Here is an 18,307-nt window from a genome sequence, read left to right as displayed (position 1 = left end):
ACACACAACCTCTTGAGTTTGAAAGAACAAAATTATGTCAAGGTCCCTCAAGTGTCACTGGCAGCAGCACAGTTTGTCTCTGACAAACACGTCTGTCTCTGGGCTGTGTCCTTGTGCAGGTCCCAGTTAGTGTTTGTTCCAGGGCCTGTGTTTGCTTTAGGTGTAACCCTCTGTGGAACAAGCGTTGTTATTGTTTCCATCAGGGAAAGACCTTGTAAAGCACCAGGTGCTGCCTGTTTTCAGACATTTATCCCAGACTTAGAGCAGTAGAACATCCCTTGTGCACTATATGGCAATGAGATTATTTGCATTTTTTGCAGGCCTTGACCCTGCAGGGCCCCTGTTTGAGGGAATGTCACCCACAGACCGTTTATCTCCAGATGATGCAAACTTTGTGGATGCAATTCACACCTTCACCAAACAGCACATGGGCCTCAGTGTTGGCATCAAGCAGCCCGTGGCTCATTTTGACTTTTATCCCAACGGAGGCACCTTCCAGCCTGGCTGTCACATCCTGCACGTGTACAACCACATTGCACAGCTGGGGATTGCTGGTAAGCACCAATGGCACACAGTGGGAGCCACCAGGGCAGCTGAACTGAGCCTGTCTGGTGGTCTTAAACAGCATCTAAGGATTACCATTATCACCCTTATATGCAAGGTATTTTCTTGTTTAGAGATTAATTATCTGATTTTTACGTGTCGTGAGTTCATATTGGTTTTACTGACTCCAGCAAGGAATTGAGCTGCCTAGCACTCCTGAAAATGAGGCCATGAGCATCCTGCTGTCAGGCACCTCTGAATAATTTAATGGTATTTGTTTCAGCAGTAGAAGAGATGAGACAATTTATTCTAATTAAGCCAGACTGTCTAGTGTGCCATTAATTATATCAAATCAAATGAAACACAGGTCTGTACTACTCACCTCCATGGCTCACCTTTTCCAACTCCACGTCCTTCGGTGTCACAGATGATGCTCTCTCCAGGACCTGAGTGCCAGTGTTCCAGGCTAGCTTTTATTTATAGAAGCTTGTTATCAATGTACCTAAACATAAACCTACAGAGAAACTGATGCAAGATACTGAAAAAGGTCCTGATGTGCAGTGACAACCAAAAGTGCTGGCTGAAAACCCTCAAAGAGCTCTGCTCACCCAGCAATGACATTGCAGAAGCACTTCTCAATTATCCTCATACAATGCCTAAATCTGGGCATTACTTGTTAGAAGATAAATCATGACAAACGTGAAACCAAGCATCAGCTCAAAGCTTATCAATAGAAACATAAAACATCCTATTTGCACAAAATAATTTTTGCAATTTGATAGCATTTTAAGAATATACTTCTCGTAATGGCAGACTTATTTAATATTTTTATTGAGTTTAATAAAATTTTTGCTCCTTTTTTCCAAGCAGTAACTGCAAGAAAAATTCAATTCAACATTAGTAAGTCAGTCTAATAGGGACAAAATATTGCTGCCTAAGCATCCAAATCCAAGAGTGTTCAGCCATTCCAAATGAGACTGCTGTCTTTAATGTGGCATGATCTGAAAGACTGCACATCAACTCAGGTTGAATTGTCTATTGACAAAACCAGCCAGAATCAAGGTTCATATTTACAGTTTGATATAGTCAGCCTAGAGCAGTTTAAGCAGGAAATTATTTAAGTTTACTATCATGGAAGTTCAGCCATTCTATTTTTGAATGATCCTAAAAGTAAAATTGCTACAATGTATGATTTCTGAGCCAAACCATGATGCAAAGGGTGGGGTGGGGGGAGGGAACAATATCATATGTTTATAGTTTATAGTTGGCTACAGTACTACTCTGCAGTTGAAATGGTAAAAAAAAAAAAAAAAAACCAAAAACAAAAAAACAAGGGCATGTAAAATTTTGTTGCATTTTTTCAGGCATCACTCAAACTGTGAAATGTGCCCATGAGAGGTCAGTTCATTTGTTCATCGACTCTCTGCTGCACAAGGACAAGCAAAGCACAGCGTACTGGTGCACCGACATCAACACTTTCAACAAAGGGCTGTGCCTCAGCTGCAAGAAGAGCCGCTGTAACACCCTGGGCTACAACATCAGGGAGGAAAGGCTGCCCAAAAGCAGACGACTCTTTCTGAAAACAAGAGCGCATATGCCCTTCAAAGGTTAGTGGAAATACTTTTTAGTGTCCAGATTGATCACAAAGTAGAAGTCTGAGCCTAAGCTCTGTGATCCTATATACTCATTCATTAAGGCTTATAAAATCTGTGAGAATAATCAATTTGCTGAGACAACTGAGAGTCCCAGTAGGCTATCTTGATGCCCTTTCATCCAGACCCTGGCTCTCATATTTCTGTGGGAAAAAGCACACTGCCTGCTAGCCCCAGGCGAGCTGTGGAGCTGAGGGCTCGCAGATGCCCAGGGTCCTGATCTGCAGGATTTTCCTACAACTGGATTGTGCAGGTTTATTCTAACATATGCAGGCATACAGCCAAGCCAAAAAAAGCTGCATAATTACTCTGGGAGGCCTATAAAACGTTCTGCGTTTGCCCAAATTTTATCTGCAATTAGACTATGAAATGACATATAAATTACCACTTTCCAAACAATGGACAGAGAACAGAATAGCATGGACTTTTACGTGGCTGAACTGTAGCACTAAAATTAAGACTGGAACTCTGGCTTTAGCTCTACTATGTTACTTTACCGAGTCAGCGTGCATTTTTGGCTGTATGATCAGACAGAGGGGCCATGGCCTGCCAGGGGGCGCAGGCCCTTCCTACCAGTCTCCGTTGCGCTCAGCCGCCGGAGCCCACTGCTGCTGTTGAGCAGACGTTCCCTCGCCAGTGGAAAGGTTCACGTACTTTTAAAAGTGGGAACAAGCAGGACGATGTCGGGCAGTCCTTTCCTGAGGGGCTGTGGGTGCAGGGGCGACAGCGTCCCGCCGCCTGGCTCTGCCCCTCACCACCTCCTTCCCCGGCTGCCATGAGGCGTGTGGGGAGCAGCGGGGCGGGCGCGGGCCGAGGCACGGGGCACACACACGGAGGAGGCTCCGCTCCGGCTGAGGCGCTGCCTGTCCCCGGCACAGCCCCGCCACAGCCTCGACACAGCCCGCCACACTCTCGCCTCGACAGCCCCGGCACACTCTCGCCACAGCCCCGGCACAGCCCCGGCCACGGGAGTCCCGCACCCCCGCAGCGGCTGCCGGGCTGTGCCGGGCCGGAGCCTCCCTCCTGCCGGAGGGCTCTGCCCCCGCCTGCCTCTCGCCCTGGGCCCTGGGCTTGGGGAGCGCTTCCCGTGTTCGTGCGCCCGGGCAGGAGCACTGAAGGGATGAGGTGAGGCTTTAAAAGGCTGCCTGCATTATATAGCTGGTCTCCCCACAGTGCCCGGTTACTCGGATGCATTATCATAGATTCAAAAAAAAAAAAAACCAAACCAAATCAAACAAAAAAAAAAGCCCCCCCCCAAAAAAAAAAAAAAAAACCAAACCAAAAACAACCACAAAACCAAACCAAAAATTCAGGTACTTTTAAAATAATTTTGGAAGTCTTCCACTAGCACAGCTGTGAAATATTCAGCAATGACTCCAGAGGGATCTACAGAGCCCTGAATGATACTCAGAGCAGCTGAACCTGCTGAATTTCTTCTAATACTGTTTAAAATGGCTCAGGAAGATACTTGGAGTGGATTTTAAAACTCCAGAGGCTGTGTCTAGTTCCTGAAGTTATCTTGCTCCAGCACAGTCAGAGCCAGGTCCTCACCAGAACCAGAGAATGACAGGGACAGGTTCTGGGGATGCATTGCCTGCTGCTCCCACACCTGGGCACGGAGATCCCTGTGTTGTGTTCCTCTCTGGATATGGAGCTGGTTTCAGTTTGGGGTAAAATATCTCTGTCCTATTGGCTTAGATTGCAATTAAACATGTTGCATTTTTATGCTTAGAACTGGTTTTGCATAAAAACCCATCCTTGGCACATATGTGGATAAAGTACCCCAGACAATGATCTCCTTTCACAAAAGTTCCCCAACAAAACAGCAACTGTGGGAAGATGCTTACAAAGTCATCTTTGTAATGCTTTAAAAAAAAAAAAATTTGAAGATCATGTGAGAAGCACAAATAGAAGAAATTTGAGAAACTCAACATTACGCATCACAATCCTCTGTGTCTTAAGAAAATCTAACATTTAATTTTCAAGCTAATGACATTATATTCTGGAGCATACATCAGTCCAGCTCAAAGAAAACCCCCAGTCTGTTTCATGGAAATTAACATTTATAATAAAGCTGTGATGGGACTCTGAGTTTTTATATGATTTTTCCTTAAAGTAAGCACCATAATCACAGCAAAACCTTAGGTTGTGTCTGATCATATACTGAAAAATCAGTTTTTACAGAGAGAAAACCCAGAGAAAGACAGATTAGTTATAAAAGTGATCTGTAAACAACCCTCTCTGCCTTGATCCTCATCAGGTTTGTGGCACAGAATCAGCCATTTTGTTTTCTACTGAGGGATACATTTTCAAAAGAAAATACATTGTTCACTAACACAACAACTATAAAATAATGAAAGGATATAGCTGTTCCAGCAAATACTTTCCATCATGAGCACTCTTAGCTGCACAAAAAACCGCTATCTGTGCATGTTCATGAAAATATGATTCCATTAGTGGTGTGGGGAGCCATTCTCAGATGTAGTGAAGACTGAAGTGAGCAGAGAGTCTCCACTCAAAAACTAGCATGCAATAATGTTCCTTCATATCAAAATCTATCAGTTTTGTCTAGAAAGTTGCTGGAAGAATGACCAGATAGAAGAGTTCTGGACATTAAAATGTAGCTGACAGTATCTGTATGCACATACTTGAAATCTATGTTGTTGGGGTTTTCTTTTTCATAATTTTCAAAATATCAAACTGATGACTTCTTAGGCATTTTTTATGCTAACAATACTCAGTTCAGACTTTCCTAAACAGTGTTCTAGAAACTCCCCAGACCTTGAAGCATTAATGGCATTGTTAACAGATGTGTGTAAAGCACAACATATCATTAGGCAGTCAAGGAAAGTTTGTGAGTCATCTGTTTTGCAGGGCAATTTTCCAGTTGATCAGAGTAACAGCCTGACCACATTCATAAGGTCTTTGATCTGTATCATACATCTCTAGTCATGCCCAGTCACAAGGATTTGCCTGGTCACTAGATAGAGGACTTGGCAGAAATTCTGACAACTAAACTCCAGAAAAGCTGAAATATTTCCCATGGAGGAATGTTTTATCCAAAAAAGAAACTCAACACTGATTACCTTTTTCTCCATCCTTTAAATAAAGCAACAGGACCACAAATGCTAACAGATTACATAGCACAGCACAGCAACAACCAGGAAAAATGACAATGTTTTAATTTCAACAAATTAGGTTGAAAAATAAAATGAAATAACCATCAACTTTCTGTTCTGAAAGGCAAAATTCTTTTGCCTAAGGAAACTATTGATTATTTGACCATTAATTTTTCCACTTTTTGCCAATTCTTCCTTCCTACAGTGTATCATTATCAGTTCAAGATCCACATCATCAATGAAATCCAAGGCAAGCCCATAGACCCAGCTTTCACCATGTCTCTGACAGGGACTAAGGCAGATGCTAAAAACCTGCACATCCCACTGTGAGTATTGTACCACATGTAATTGTGCATGTGACAATTTGTAATATACCACATTGATAATCATGCTATGAGGGAAATGGTTTAGTGCAGCTAAGTGAACATGAACTGGAAATTGTACTCACTTCACTCATTCTCCCTGAAAGTCACAAGTTCTTACAATGATGATGCAGTTTGTGCAGAAAAAAATTGTTGGAATACAAACAGTAAATTTGGAATTTTTTCTGTCCACTTACTTTGGTCCATCCCATGGCTAAGACAGGGAGGTATAATCAATTAAAACACAAATGAAAAAATCAGCTGTAATTAAGATAAAGAATTTTGGATATTTATCATGATGAACACTATTTGTATTAATGAAAGCAAAGGCAAGAGTGTGTGTATGTGCATCTGCTCTAGCAGGCAGAAGTTGTAACGTAGACGCTATTATGGGACACCTTTTGCTGTCAGAAACCACTACTGCCTTGTCAGCTGTTCAAGCTTCTGCCACTTCTGCTTCTTTCCTAGCATGTTGTCATATTTCATCACTTTTTTGCACCTGGAGGAAGAACATCCTTGAGATATTAAGAAGCAAACATAGTTCTTTCTCTGGTTTTCACAGGAAAAAAAGGCTGTTTTGTTCACTTTAATTCATAATAATTAAGACAACATTATTCTCATCTTGTTTTCCGTAGAGTTGAAAGTATTACTGGGAATAAAACCTACTCGTTTCTCATCACCCTGGACAATGATATTGGTGACATCATAATGATCAAGTTCAAATGGGAATTACCTCCACTTTGGGGAAATATCTGGGACACATTTCAAACCATAATACCATGGACAAAGGGCACTCGTCGACCAGGACTTATAGTGAAGGAAATAAGAGTAAAAGCAGGGGAAACACAGCAAAAGTAAGTGCAATGAGAGTACTCAGTAACTCCACAGGTGTTTGGCACCCAGGTTATCCCAGTCCAAACACAAGCAGCCAAGCCCCAGCAGTCACACCACTGAATGTAATTACCTCCCTCCATAAGGACCATATGAAATTTCAATGAAACAAGATACTGTGCAAGATAAATAATGATTTCAACATTAACATCGTGAAATATTCAGATTCCTACTTATAAAAAAATATGCAAAATCTTAATTATTTGACTTTCAATACTCACTTCCAAGAGAAACTCAGCTTCACCATTCTTGAAAATATTCATTAGAAGGATCATGTGCTGTACAACACAGTCCTCTGATTATTTATAGTGTTCTTCTTTCCCCTGTTTATTGCTTTGAAACTGGATCACCACATCTGAGTAGCCTTGTTCTCTACATACAGAAATGCTAACACATTTGAAACTGCCTACTCATGCAGAGAAATTTCAGCCAGAAGACAGAATAAAAAAATTATAATAATTCTCACTGCTTTAATCCTTGGAGAAATTCTAATTGTGCAGTTTAATTAAGGTTAATGAGAAAAGCACCTTACCTTTAACTGAGGCTCAGTCCTAGAAGGCAGTTTTTCCTTGGTACATTCCCTTTCTGACCACCACAACTGGTGCAGACTTCCTGCAGAACAGCTCTTACTGGCAGAGCTGCATCTCCTTAATATTGACACAAAAAACAAATTAGACAATTGAAAGAGGCATTTCATAAGACAATCTGTGTGTGCCGGGGGGCAGAGGAAGGATCATATTCTCCTAGGTTGTATCCTCCTAAAAATGTATTTTTGAGGTGTTTTCCTAACCTGGCACTTGGCATGTGCTCCTGCCATAAAAATTAAAGTTTTTCAACATTTCCTGCTATTTTAAAAGCCACAACCCAAAATCAGTATTGAAAGCAAATTAAAGCAAAGTATAAATTGCAAACTAGGGAGCTCTGTTTAGGTGCAGGTTCCTGTACCTTGAGATAAAAGGTATGAAGGTGAGAAGTCATTTTCCTATCCAGGAAGGTCTTATCCAATGCAGCTGTGCCAGTAACCTGGCACAAGCTAACTACTGCTGATGTACTACTTTCCTTATCTAGGAAATTATTAAGTGAGGGGGGCTCTTATACTGACAAAAATAATGCTGGTAGCTTCAGGTACCTAATGCTCCTTAGAAGCTTTTTTTGCTGCAAGTGGAAGCAGTTTGTGCCAAGCTTTTAGTGAACACTGATTAGTGCTGGGTTTTGTTCTCTGCAATCTGGGCAGTGACATTTAGTTATCACTGAAATACTGCATTAATGTTTAGGGAGGGAATGAAAGATTATTAGGTGGTTCTAAAAGGAGAAACAAAGAACACTCAAGGAAAAGTATTTTCTTCAAAGAAAAAAGGGTATGTAGAGTTCTGCCTTCCTCAGAATACCAAACATTGTGTATTGCAGAATTTGCAATTTTGGAAATCCAATAATTAAAAAAGGTAGTAAACATGATATGTATTTTGATTTCTCTTTTGTTTTCTCAAGCATTTGAACAACTGACAATATTTTATTGTTATACACATATCCCTATCCCTATGTTAGAGATACTAACATGTAGTACCTCTACCTCTAGATGTTTGTGATCTTTGTACATGATGAAAGTTCCTTTGTGGCAGTTAATGGCAAAGACTTGTAGAGATGTAACAGCATAAACTTAAAAAGCAGTTAACAAACAGACCATTATGAGCAATAAAATACCCCCTTCCAACATTTGCTTTCAAATAGTTCTGTAGCATATGCAGCTGCTGATGTTAGCATCCTACATAGCTGGTTTTTAGCAACCTCCCAGCTAAATACCAGTATTCCAGCAGCCCAGATAGGGCAAGCATGCTGGGAACAGTGAATTGGAGCAATGCCCCCCTGACAGGAAAGCCCAGGTGCCTGTGAGAACACCCACAGTGACACCAGGGAGACACAGCACAATGCCCTCAGTACCCAGGGGCTGCCTGCTGCTCCTCTCTCTGTCCCTGTGCTCTGGCAGGCAGATACAACTTTTTCCTCACAAGTCTATAAAACAGAAAGCTGCCTTCCTGTAAAAGACAGGCTAAAGAACTGCCTAAAGAATGGCAAACTCTAATGTTAAACTTTCTAACCAACATTGTACTCACAGGCTGTCTTTTCTTTCCAGAAACACATTTTGCCCCCAAAGTACTGACAATATTCACCTTCATCCATCCCAAGAGAAGATATTTGTGAGCTGTGAAGATCTCTTCCAGACCCAAACCAGAAAATGAGCAAGAACACAAAAAGGCAACTTCTCACCAAAATATTCAAAATATGATACATCTAGTAAAATGTTCTAAAAATTAACAGTCAAATATCCTAGCAGTTTCAGAGATGGTAAAAAAAATACATTAAGATATTTAGTTTTTGTCATCTGAGTAAACTGAAATATGCTCTTTGTTCATCTAGGAGCATACTCTGAAAATCATCAGTGAGCAGCTTCATCAAGGCAACTGTCAATTTTCAACTGTTTAAAATCTGAAAAAAACATCTGCTCACCAGAAATAAAAATATTATTTGACAAAATCATCATCATAAGCCTTTGAAAAACTTAATTTTGTTGGATATAAGGGGCAAAAAGGAATTCATTTCATGGTAAATACATTGAAGAATTAATAGCTATGACTATCAGTTAAAACCTTGCTAAATGATTTCCTAATGAAGGGAGAATTAAATAGTTCATAAAAGAAAATACTACCACATAGATATAAAAATAGAAAATGTTTAAGCTGTAATAACCACACGAAAACCTCAATAATAGTATAATCTAAAAATTCTATAATAAACCTTGTTCTCTGAAAATGCTTTGCTATTTAACTATTTTAATTAAATAACTGATTTAAATTACTAGCAATTTAATTATTTGAATGATGCTTAGTGTTCTACACAAAATTCTAGCACAACTAAGTTCAGTTAATTTTTTGCATTTAAATCATATTTAGCCATTCAGGTAAGGTCTGAGATTTTTAGATTCTAAATCTCTGTATACCAGATTTTGGCATGACTTGAAACTGCCAGAATAAATTAAAATGGCCAAACCTTCAAACAACTTCAGAGCATAAAAACAAACTTTGTAAGGTCAAACATATACAATTCCCTTGTTTCCTCTGTCAGAATATAAACAACAGAAAGGAACACTATTGTCTCAGATTGCTTTTATTCTATGGTTTGTGCATACTGAAACAGAAATTAATGTATATGTATTCATTTGTCACTTTAATGCTGAGCAGAAGATTAATTAAAAATTAAGGTTTCTTGAACTCTGAATTTTGAATGTAATTTGTGTTAAATGTTTTCTAAGTGGTAAAAAAATGTGCAAGAAAGTGCTAAGACTTGAAGCAAAGCATGTTTTTTAATACCAAGATATTGCAGGGAATTTTTAATCAAAATATCCAGATGTTATCAGGAATAAAGTGGGATTTATTTAGATTGCCTGACAAATGAAGAAGCTGAGCAGATCCTGCATGCAGTGAACAGTGATCAGATGTGGAATGCAGGTATCTCTGCCAACTCTTCAGAATATTAACTCCTTTTACAAGCTGTTTTCAGTAACTACCATCCCTTTAAATAAACAGGAATACTCAATCAGAAAGGCTCACAAACTACAACAGGAACTGAAGCATACTTAGATCTCAAATGAGAATTGTTGTCCATCCTGAGGTGTACATGTCAGAAGCTGTTCCAATATTTAAAATGACTCCCAGGAGTAGCATCATTATTAGATAAATATTTATCTATTTAAATACAGATTCCATGCAAAAGGATCCTTGCTCCTCCCTGAAAGCAAAGGTTTGTGCTTTGAAAGATTCTGTTCAATGAAGCAAACTGTTTTTTTAAACACAAAAGTATTTCCACCTTCTGTGTCAAAAATTACAATTTAAGTGATTAATTTCATGCTTCAGATTGCTACCTTGAATATTTAAATTTTGCAACATAATTACTTTATGAGAGCTCTGTAATACATTCTGTGTTTGTGTAAGAATCAATTGCTGAAGAACAACAGCTGAGTCAAATCAGGAACGCACACAGAAGGAAACTTCAGCCAAAAGTATGTGAGAGACTTTGGTAAGCACCAAGGCCTTTTGTTTGGATACTTTTTTACATTTGCAGTAGCTATAATCCAGTGGAGGGACTCAATTGCTGAAGACCCAGTGAGAGCATTTTTAGGGGCATGAAGTTACAATGAACCACGTCCTGCAGAATGACAGGCAAGGAACAAATGACAATGTGGCCATTTCAGTGTTCCAAAGCACAATGGAAAATGAGAGTAAACAGAGAGAGAAGTATGTGTGGCTAACTCAAATGAGGCATCTCTCTAGATTGTTTCTAGAATTGAATTGTTGCTTGTGCAAAAGCTACTAAAGACCTGCCACTTACTTTTGTTTTAGGGTTTTCTTTTTTCATAAAATTCTTGTCTATTTAGAGAATTTAGTACTGTCACTGAAATTGCATTTCCATCAGTTATCACCAACTTTCTAAACTATGAATTCTGTAAGCTTTCTGAACCAAATCCTACCTCTTCTCCTCAAAAAAAGCTTTTTTCAGAAGAAGTTGAAGGATGACAAAGCAAGAGACAAAGGCTAAAAAGAATTGGGCTGTACTCCAACAGTACAGAAACTACACTCTTAGAAACATTTCAGAAATCAAAATTGGCATTTTTGCAAATGACTGTCGCTTTCTTGGTAAGGAGGCTGATAAAGGGATCTAAACTTCAGGAGAAGCAGGCATTACTTCAGGAAAAGCAGGTGGAAGGATGTTCAGAGGTGTCTACATTGTGCTGGCATTCAAGAAGTGGGAGTTGGATGACTTCTAGAGTTTGTGAAAAAACATTCTCCAGATCTCAACTAAGTGAAGATGGTGTATCTTCAGATAAGACAATTTGAAAGGTTTTAAAAAGCTAAGTAGGAAAATTAAAGTAACAGTCAGTATGTGAACTCTTGCAGATATGAAGATACTTCTGATGCCATGTTTCACAAATCGTACCAAACATATTCTGTCCCTGTTTTGACAGCCATTACACTAATTTCTGATATAAACATGGAATAAAGCCCAAGCTGTAATACATTCAGTCTCACCATGCCTGAACATAAAACTGAAGTCATACCAACAATCTCAAGTGCCTAAGGTGGTGCCTTACTCTGTGCTCACTGGAATTACTCCTGTCTCTCTCCATACAGCTGACTTGAGACCTTGGAAGCCACCAGGTGCTCACTCCTGTCAGAGCACACCCAGCTCAGTGACAGAATGGCTGCTGTCCTTTTCATCACTGTCTGTAATAATGAACTTCCAATGTTCAGAAATAAAAGCCTCTTCCTTCCTTTTTTCCTGAAAGAAATATTGGAACACTAATTAAAAACCAAATTACATCAATGGTATGGTATAAAGTGTTTTCATTGCTTAAGAGGACTTTGATGCCTTTGTCATACTGACACCATTCTGGCTACTCTATATATGCTTCTACACGAGGTGAATGTATACATTTAATAACTGAACATTAAAAATGCAAGATGAATAAATTAGTAGGTACAAATAAGATTGTCAAATATTAGCTAGAAAAAATTATGTACTGATTTGTTTCACTTATACTTTAAAATATACATGAAACTTGCATTTGAGCTGCTTAGGCATTATTCCACCCCTCTGGGCTGTGTTCTTACAGAGATTTAAACACAGCCACCACCACCTCTGTGAGGATTTACAGAAGGGCTCTGCTCCAAGGGATTTTCTTTTAATGCCCTTTGCACAGACAGTGCTATTTAGCTGCAGGGAGAAGCACTTCTATAAAAAGTCCTGGGGGTGGTGGGGGGAGCTTTGTGAGGAAGGAACTCTGAGTGTGCTTTGATAACATCAAAGTGCACCCTGCTCCCTTCGGGAAACAGATGTCCAGGCAGGCACTTCAACAAACAGCCTGAAGAATGGAAGACTCAGGCAGGACCTGGCTTTGAAAAGCAGTCTTATCACTTAAATCAGCTATGCAACACACACAAAAACCCAGAGACCTGGCTTAGCCTTGCAAAAAGCACATTTGCTCCTTCTGTCTCATCCACCAATTGTGTATTATTCAGAGCATTGCATATTAATTCCAGTATTCCTCTCCAAATATATTTCTAAAGGTATCCATCAGTAACGATAATGCCAGGCTTGAACATCTCACCAGCAACTACTTTTTCATTTTGGAGGTAAGAAAATTTTATTCCTGTGATCATGTAAGTAATTTAAAATTAATTTCATGGCTTTCCCTAAACAGGTTACACAAACACATTTATTCATATATATAACTGCAGGATGTTAAAATTGAGAGGGACACTGACAGAGATAGTACAGCTACAGTTTGGCATGACAGTAAAAGCCAAAAACCAAGCAAAGTGGAATGTGTGTGTTCCTCTTTGCTTTCAGGGCTCAACAAGTAAATGGATCTTCAGAAGATGATTTCATCAAGTCTATTTATTAATGCATTTCAAGTTTCAAAAAACCTTACATATCTTTGCACAATACTTTATTTTTTGCATTTTTTAGTAAAAATTTCCAAAGTGAACAAAAAAGAGACTGTATAAAACACAGTGGACATGAAATCGACAGTAGTATTTCTGTTTCATTGTCTTGAACTTCCTTTCGGCTTTACCACATCTTGACTTGCAGTGGAGAGTTCAGTGCACATTTCTGTTTTCAAAAAACATTTAACTTAGACTCAAAATAAAATAGGGCAGCATTTGTCTGCCAAAATCCTACCACAGGATAACATTACAGGCAAAAAATTTACATGTTCCAAAGTCTACCACACTCAAGAAGTTACTAAGAACTCTTGCTGAATAAAAGTCACCATTTTAGAAATGCAAACCCACTTCCAATCTTTGCACAGTCTTAAAACAAATGTATTTAAAATGACTTAAAAGCAACTACATACACTTCTAACTAGTTAAGATCATTTAGAATTATTTATATAGTCTATTGGACTTGGGGTTTCATGTACAAAATTTGTCTCTAAACCATGTACAAAAAGCTGTATTTTGAAAAAGTTACCACATACTGTACAAGTTTACAAGGAAGAGATCCCATTATATTCTGTAACATTTTTGGCCTTGCTGGCTTGCGTCACATTATGAGAATGATTGTGTAAACCTTATACTCTTAAAAAAAGAAAACAAAACAAAAAAAAAACAAACAAAGGAAGCCTGTCCAACCCTTAGTAAATTTTCTCCTAAGCAAAGCCAGGAAAATTATAGCCATTTGCATCTCTAATTAGCTTGGTGCTTTTGGAAAACAAGCAATAAATACATCACAAGCTTAAACATTTTGTAATGCCCCCTTTCATCTCCTGCATAGCAGTAAGCACCTTAAGACATCTTTTATTCATCTTCAAAAATGCCAATTATTTACATTCGTAATAAAAACTCTGGAATGGGACATTGTGCTGTTGAACTTCACTACTGGTATAAATGTGGGAAAATTGGTAGTCCTAACTACAGTTTTAACTCTGCCACAGTAGCCAGGCAAATCACTCTACTTTAGTGGTTATCAATCAACAGTATCATGCTGAAAAGTTACCCAAACACCTGATAAATTAAAAAAGAAAATAAAAAACTACAGCTTTTTTTCTTTCCACATCCCTTAGAACATGAACTTGATTACCAAACTGTAGGAATATCTGAACAGCCCAAATAAAGTGGTTGCAATTTTTAAAACAAGTTGAATAACAGGCAAAATTTTCTAATAAAGCATGAAAATATTGGATCTAACTATTCATTATTTCACTGAATAATCAGACAAATTAAAAATATTTACGCTGAGCTACAAGGAAGACACTTACATAAAACATTTTTGAAACATTCTGACATTTGCAAAGTTTGCAGAACACCTGTTAAATCTGTCTAAGACCATCCAGGCTTGTATGCTGTATCTTAACAGCTGTTGGATAAAGATGAAATGAGTGCTTGAAACAACTTTGATAATGATAAAAAAAGTGTGATTGGATTCAAAATTGCTGTGTAAAGCATCACAGGACCCTTGACCACTACACACCATCATCCTCTGTTATCCTGAGTATGTCAATTAAACAGTAATTTCTTCATTAATAGCGGAAAAGTTTTATAATACAAAGAAACATCCATATTGCAATTCTCTTGTTTACAATTGCACACAAGTACGGGTGTACGTTAGAAATACATGTCTGCATATAACAATGTATATACATTGACAAGTAATGTCTCCAATGCTGAGGTGGTCTAGCTTCCTAGCCTTGTCTGGCAGTTGAAAAATAGATATTTTTCTCAATTCTTGAGTAAAAGTTTTACTACAGCCATATTTGCCTGCAAGTGAAGAAAATGCAGCAATGAAGAGCACAGAAGGGGGAAAGAATCATGATATGCTAGGACTTTGTGCTACTAAATTAAAAATATTCAAGAAAAACACTTTTCTTCTTTTTGAGCTGGAAGATTCTCTCATTAAAAATTAACCACTTCCACTTGTTTTGAGGGCATATCATGCTTTTTTTTTTCCTCTTCAATTTTTGAGAGTTAGACTGGGGACAATGACTTATTAGGTTTTCTTTGGAGTGAGTTTTCCCATTGTAGGCACTAGGAAGAACCAAGGCAAAAAGCTGGAGTCAGCGTCTCATATGTCCCATCTGATAACTCTCTCGGGGCCTTTGCCGCTGTGGGGGCTGAGTGGTTTGTGGTGGTCTCCTCCTTTTTAAAGTGCCTGTTTCAAAGAAAAGTAGCCATTATTAAAATTAATTTTTAAAAGCTCAAGTTATTTCCAAAGGAGTTATCCTGGCCATGCAAATTGAATACACCATTTTTTCTGGAAAGTTTTGAATTTAGACCTGCAAAGCTTTAACTAGATGAGTAACTGCATGGAGGGGACACAGAAGACATTTCAGTATCTCAACAGTACTTCCTTAAACAGGCCAATTCTTACAAAATGTAGCATGGAATAGGTAATAAAAGGAACTCTGATGCTGGAAAAAGTCTTTAAAGCTCTCTTTTGATTGCATATTATGTTATAGGAAAATAAGACAAGAACTAGATTTTCATTAATTGCTTCACTGGCATTAATTCCATTTGTAGTCGCACAGTGCCAGCCTAAGAACTGTAGGTTGAAACACCTGAAATTTCCCTTTAGAACTAAACAGCTGAGGAGAAAACATATCTCTATAATTAGCTGAATTACTCACCTGGAAGTGGTTTATGAGGAGGCAGCTTTGGATTACTGCTTGGAGTATGAACACTGCATATCTTAATGAAGCCAGCCATTAACATGATCAATGCAATTCCCATAAGCAACACTGCCCACCAATAAGCCTAAAAAACAAAACCACAACAACAAGATTGTGAGGGGGCTGGCACACATGCACAAGAGACAGAGGACATTGAATATGGCTTTTCACTGTTTTAGAAGTCATCCAAAAGCTCTCTGAAACATCACCTAGAATATCCAGCCTAACATTTGAAAGAAACGTCCCCAGAGTTCTTCCACAGAAAAGCTCCAAAACTTCTATTCCAGTATCAGAAAGGGTTCTTCATAGAAGATACACTCCAGCAAAGCTGTGTAAGCCTAAAACAATCAACAGCTTACACAAAATTGCCTATGCAGCTCTCCAAGGGTGTTTCACTCGAGCTCCTCTTCCAGTGCATTATTATTAAAGTGACATCTAGCACAATAAAAATGATAAATGCTGAAGATCAAAATATTTAGTTTCTTAAAAGAAGTCAGAGCATTCAAATATGAAGAGTCGTAACATGAAAAAACAGTAAATTAAAAATGTGAATGGATAGAGGTATTAACAGAGTCTTTTTATTTGTTTGTTTCAATTTCCTTCAATCTAGCCAACTTATTTGTTGCACACAGGGTGCTTACAGAAAATCTAGTAAAACAAGGGCTAATTATACTTAGAAGAATGCTGAAGCAGTCTGCATATCAACACTTTTCAACTGTGAATCTTGATTACCAAGAACATTTCATATTAGACTTGTAATATAAAAATATACTTACCACAATCCATTCTGCAATATTTTCATATAGTTCTGGATTAAAGATTGCTTTCTTTAGTCTAGCTAGAGGGCCATCAGCATCCACCAGCCGACACCTCATGAACACATCACAGTAGCCTTTGAAATCATTGCAGGGAGAGCCAGGCTGCAAAGTGATGGTTTCAAGGTGAAAGTATTCCTGCCATCGGCTCGAGCCTGTGCTTGCACAAGTAGATGGGTCCACTGAAAAGTGAATACAAATTCAGCAAATCATTATTGTATTAAAACAACTGTGCATGAACACCCACCCTAGTGTTTAATGGCTTAAAATGCTTCTCTAATACTCTGTGAAAATACAGAGTGTATTGTTTATTTCCTATACAATACAATGCAATGTCTGTCTGAAACTATGTTTGAACAAAATGCTCTCAAAGCTAACAAAAACTCAAGTGCAAACACCATGAGCAGGTTCCTCAAACCCCTCCTGCTCTATTTACACTTATGATTCAGGTAAATCTTACTTTTTCTCATGCAGCAGACATGGCACAGTTCTCTATCATCCTTGCCATCTGAACTAGCACATGTACACTCCTCCAAGCCATGCTTCTCACAGATAGAGCCAGCACATTGCTGTGGGAGACAAAAGCACAGCAACACAAAAATCAATTCCACTTCCAAGTACACTGACATCAGGAAAGATATTAACAATTAATATCTGAAAGCATAATTATAGCTCTAAAGATGCTTATCAATAAATCAACTGCTTCAATTTGTTTTCCAAAGCTTATAAGCAAAAAATTATTAGTTATTCAACATCAATATTTTGGCATATTTTCTAGTTTTTTAAAAGATGATTTTCTGATTTTATTTTTTAACATAGTATCTTCTTTTATAACCTGCAAAACATCCACAGCACCACAATTCACACTGAAACATGACTACTCAAAATCATGGTTAGAAAAATAAATCTTACACATGTATACACACTATCTCTCTTGGAAAATAATAAAAATTAATGTCAGAAAAAATCTGTATTTAATTTCACTGTGTCAGGATCCTTTATACTCCAAGTTCAGTTTATTTACAATTTTGTTTCAAAATCAGTAACTATATGAAAACAATTCCTCTATCTTTAAGATGGCAATAAATTAGCTGAAAAATATTACAAGCAGTACTTCATTAAAATCCTGGACTGTGGAAAACAAACTTACAGCACAAAAAGTTACAGGTCTTAAAGAGGATGTTTTTTGCTTGTGTTTGCTTCCAAGCAAACAGAGATCAATTTATAAGAGGCTTCCCATCAATATTTCATGGCAACTGCCATGTTTTCTCTAATCCAGGAAACTAACTGCAGTTCAGAAACATTCTAATTCCTTATGTTTGCACATCCGTGCTGCATGTACATGTTTGGAGAAACTGTATTGCCAATAAACCAAATTCAACCTCATTTCACAGCATATCCAGTTTTCTAAGGCAACAGAATTATTGACCAAGACTGAAGAAAAGTGAAAAGGTGGGACTAGAAAATAAAACACTTTCATAATCCTGACTTTTACAAAAAAGTGTAAGTTTCTCAGACAGTACTGTACCCTGGGATTTGTAATGTACTTCTTAATCCTTGATGTACCTTCACTGTTATTCTGACTGACACCAATAAATCAAACATCTATACAGAAAAAGAGACTGAGCTTGCACTCCTGTGCAGTAAGTACAGAAACCGTATCAATTCACAATAATTAGCAGTTCCATAAGGCTGTAAAAACCAT

At 38.2% G+C, this 18,307-nt stretch overlaps 2 protein-coding genes across 3 annotated transcripts in view; one reads left to right on the top strand and one right to left on the bottom strand.

Annotated features, from left to right (window-relative positions):
- Window positions 1-11,943, top strand: part of LIPC (lipase C, hepatic type) — a 66,442-nt gene extending 54,499 nt beyond the window's left edge. For both annotated transcript variants that reach the window (XM_063169588.1, XM_063169587.1), the window contains exons 6-10: window positions 321-554; window positions 1,908-2,150; window positions 5,520-5,640; window positions 6,312-6,530; window positions 8,699-11,943. In XM_063169588.1, coding sequence (XP_063025658.1) covers window positions 321-554; window positions 1,908-2,150; window positions 5,520-5,640; window positions 6,312-6,530; window positions 8,699-8,804 — 923 coding nt within the window. In that variant the 3' untranslated portion in view covers window positions 8,805-11,943. The remainder of the gene's footprint in view (window positions 1-320; window positions 555-1,907; window positions 2,151-5,519; window positions 5,641-6,311; window positions 6,531-8,698) is intronic.
- Window positions 11,944-13,052: 1,109 nt separating this feature from the next.
- The window catches only part of ADAM10 (ADAM metallopeptidase domain 10), a 42,181-nt gene continuing 36,926 nt past the window's right edge, over window positions 13,053-18,307 (bottom strand). Inside the window, exons 13-16 of the mRNA XM_063169586.1 lie at window positions 17,063-17,171; window positions 16,564-16,784; window positions 15,746-15,872; window positions 13,053-15,270 (exon numbers count right to left, since the gene is read on the bottom strand). Coding sequence (XP_063025656.1) covers window positions 15,176-15,270; window positions 15,746-15,872; window positions 16,564-16,784; window positions 17,063-17,171 — 552 coding nt within the window. The 3' untranslated portion in view covers window positions 13,053-15,175. The remainder of the gene's footprint in view (window positions 15,271-15,745; window positions 15,873-16,563; window positions 16,785-17,062; window positions 17,172-18,307) is intronic.

Source organism: Melospiza melodia, chromosome 15 (assembly GCF_035770615.1).
Source record: "Melospiza melodia melodia isolate bMelMel2 chromosome 15, bMelMel2.pri, whole genome shotgun sequence".
In the NCBI taxonomy this organism is placed as follows: Eukaryota; Metazoa; Chordata; class Aves; order Passeriformes; family Passerellidae; genus Melospiza; species Melospiza melodia.
Note: the sequence above shows the minus strand (reverse complement) of the source record. Positions and strands in the feature narration are given on the sequence as shown.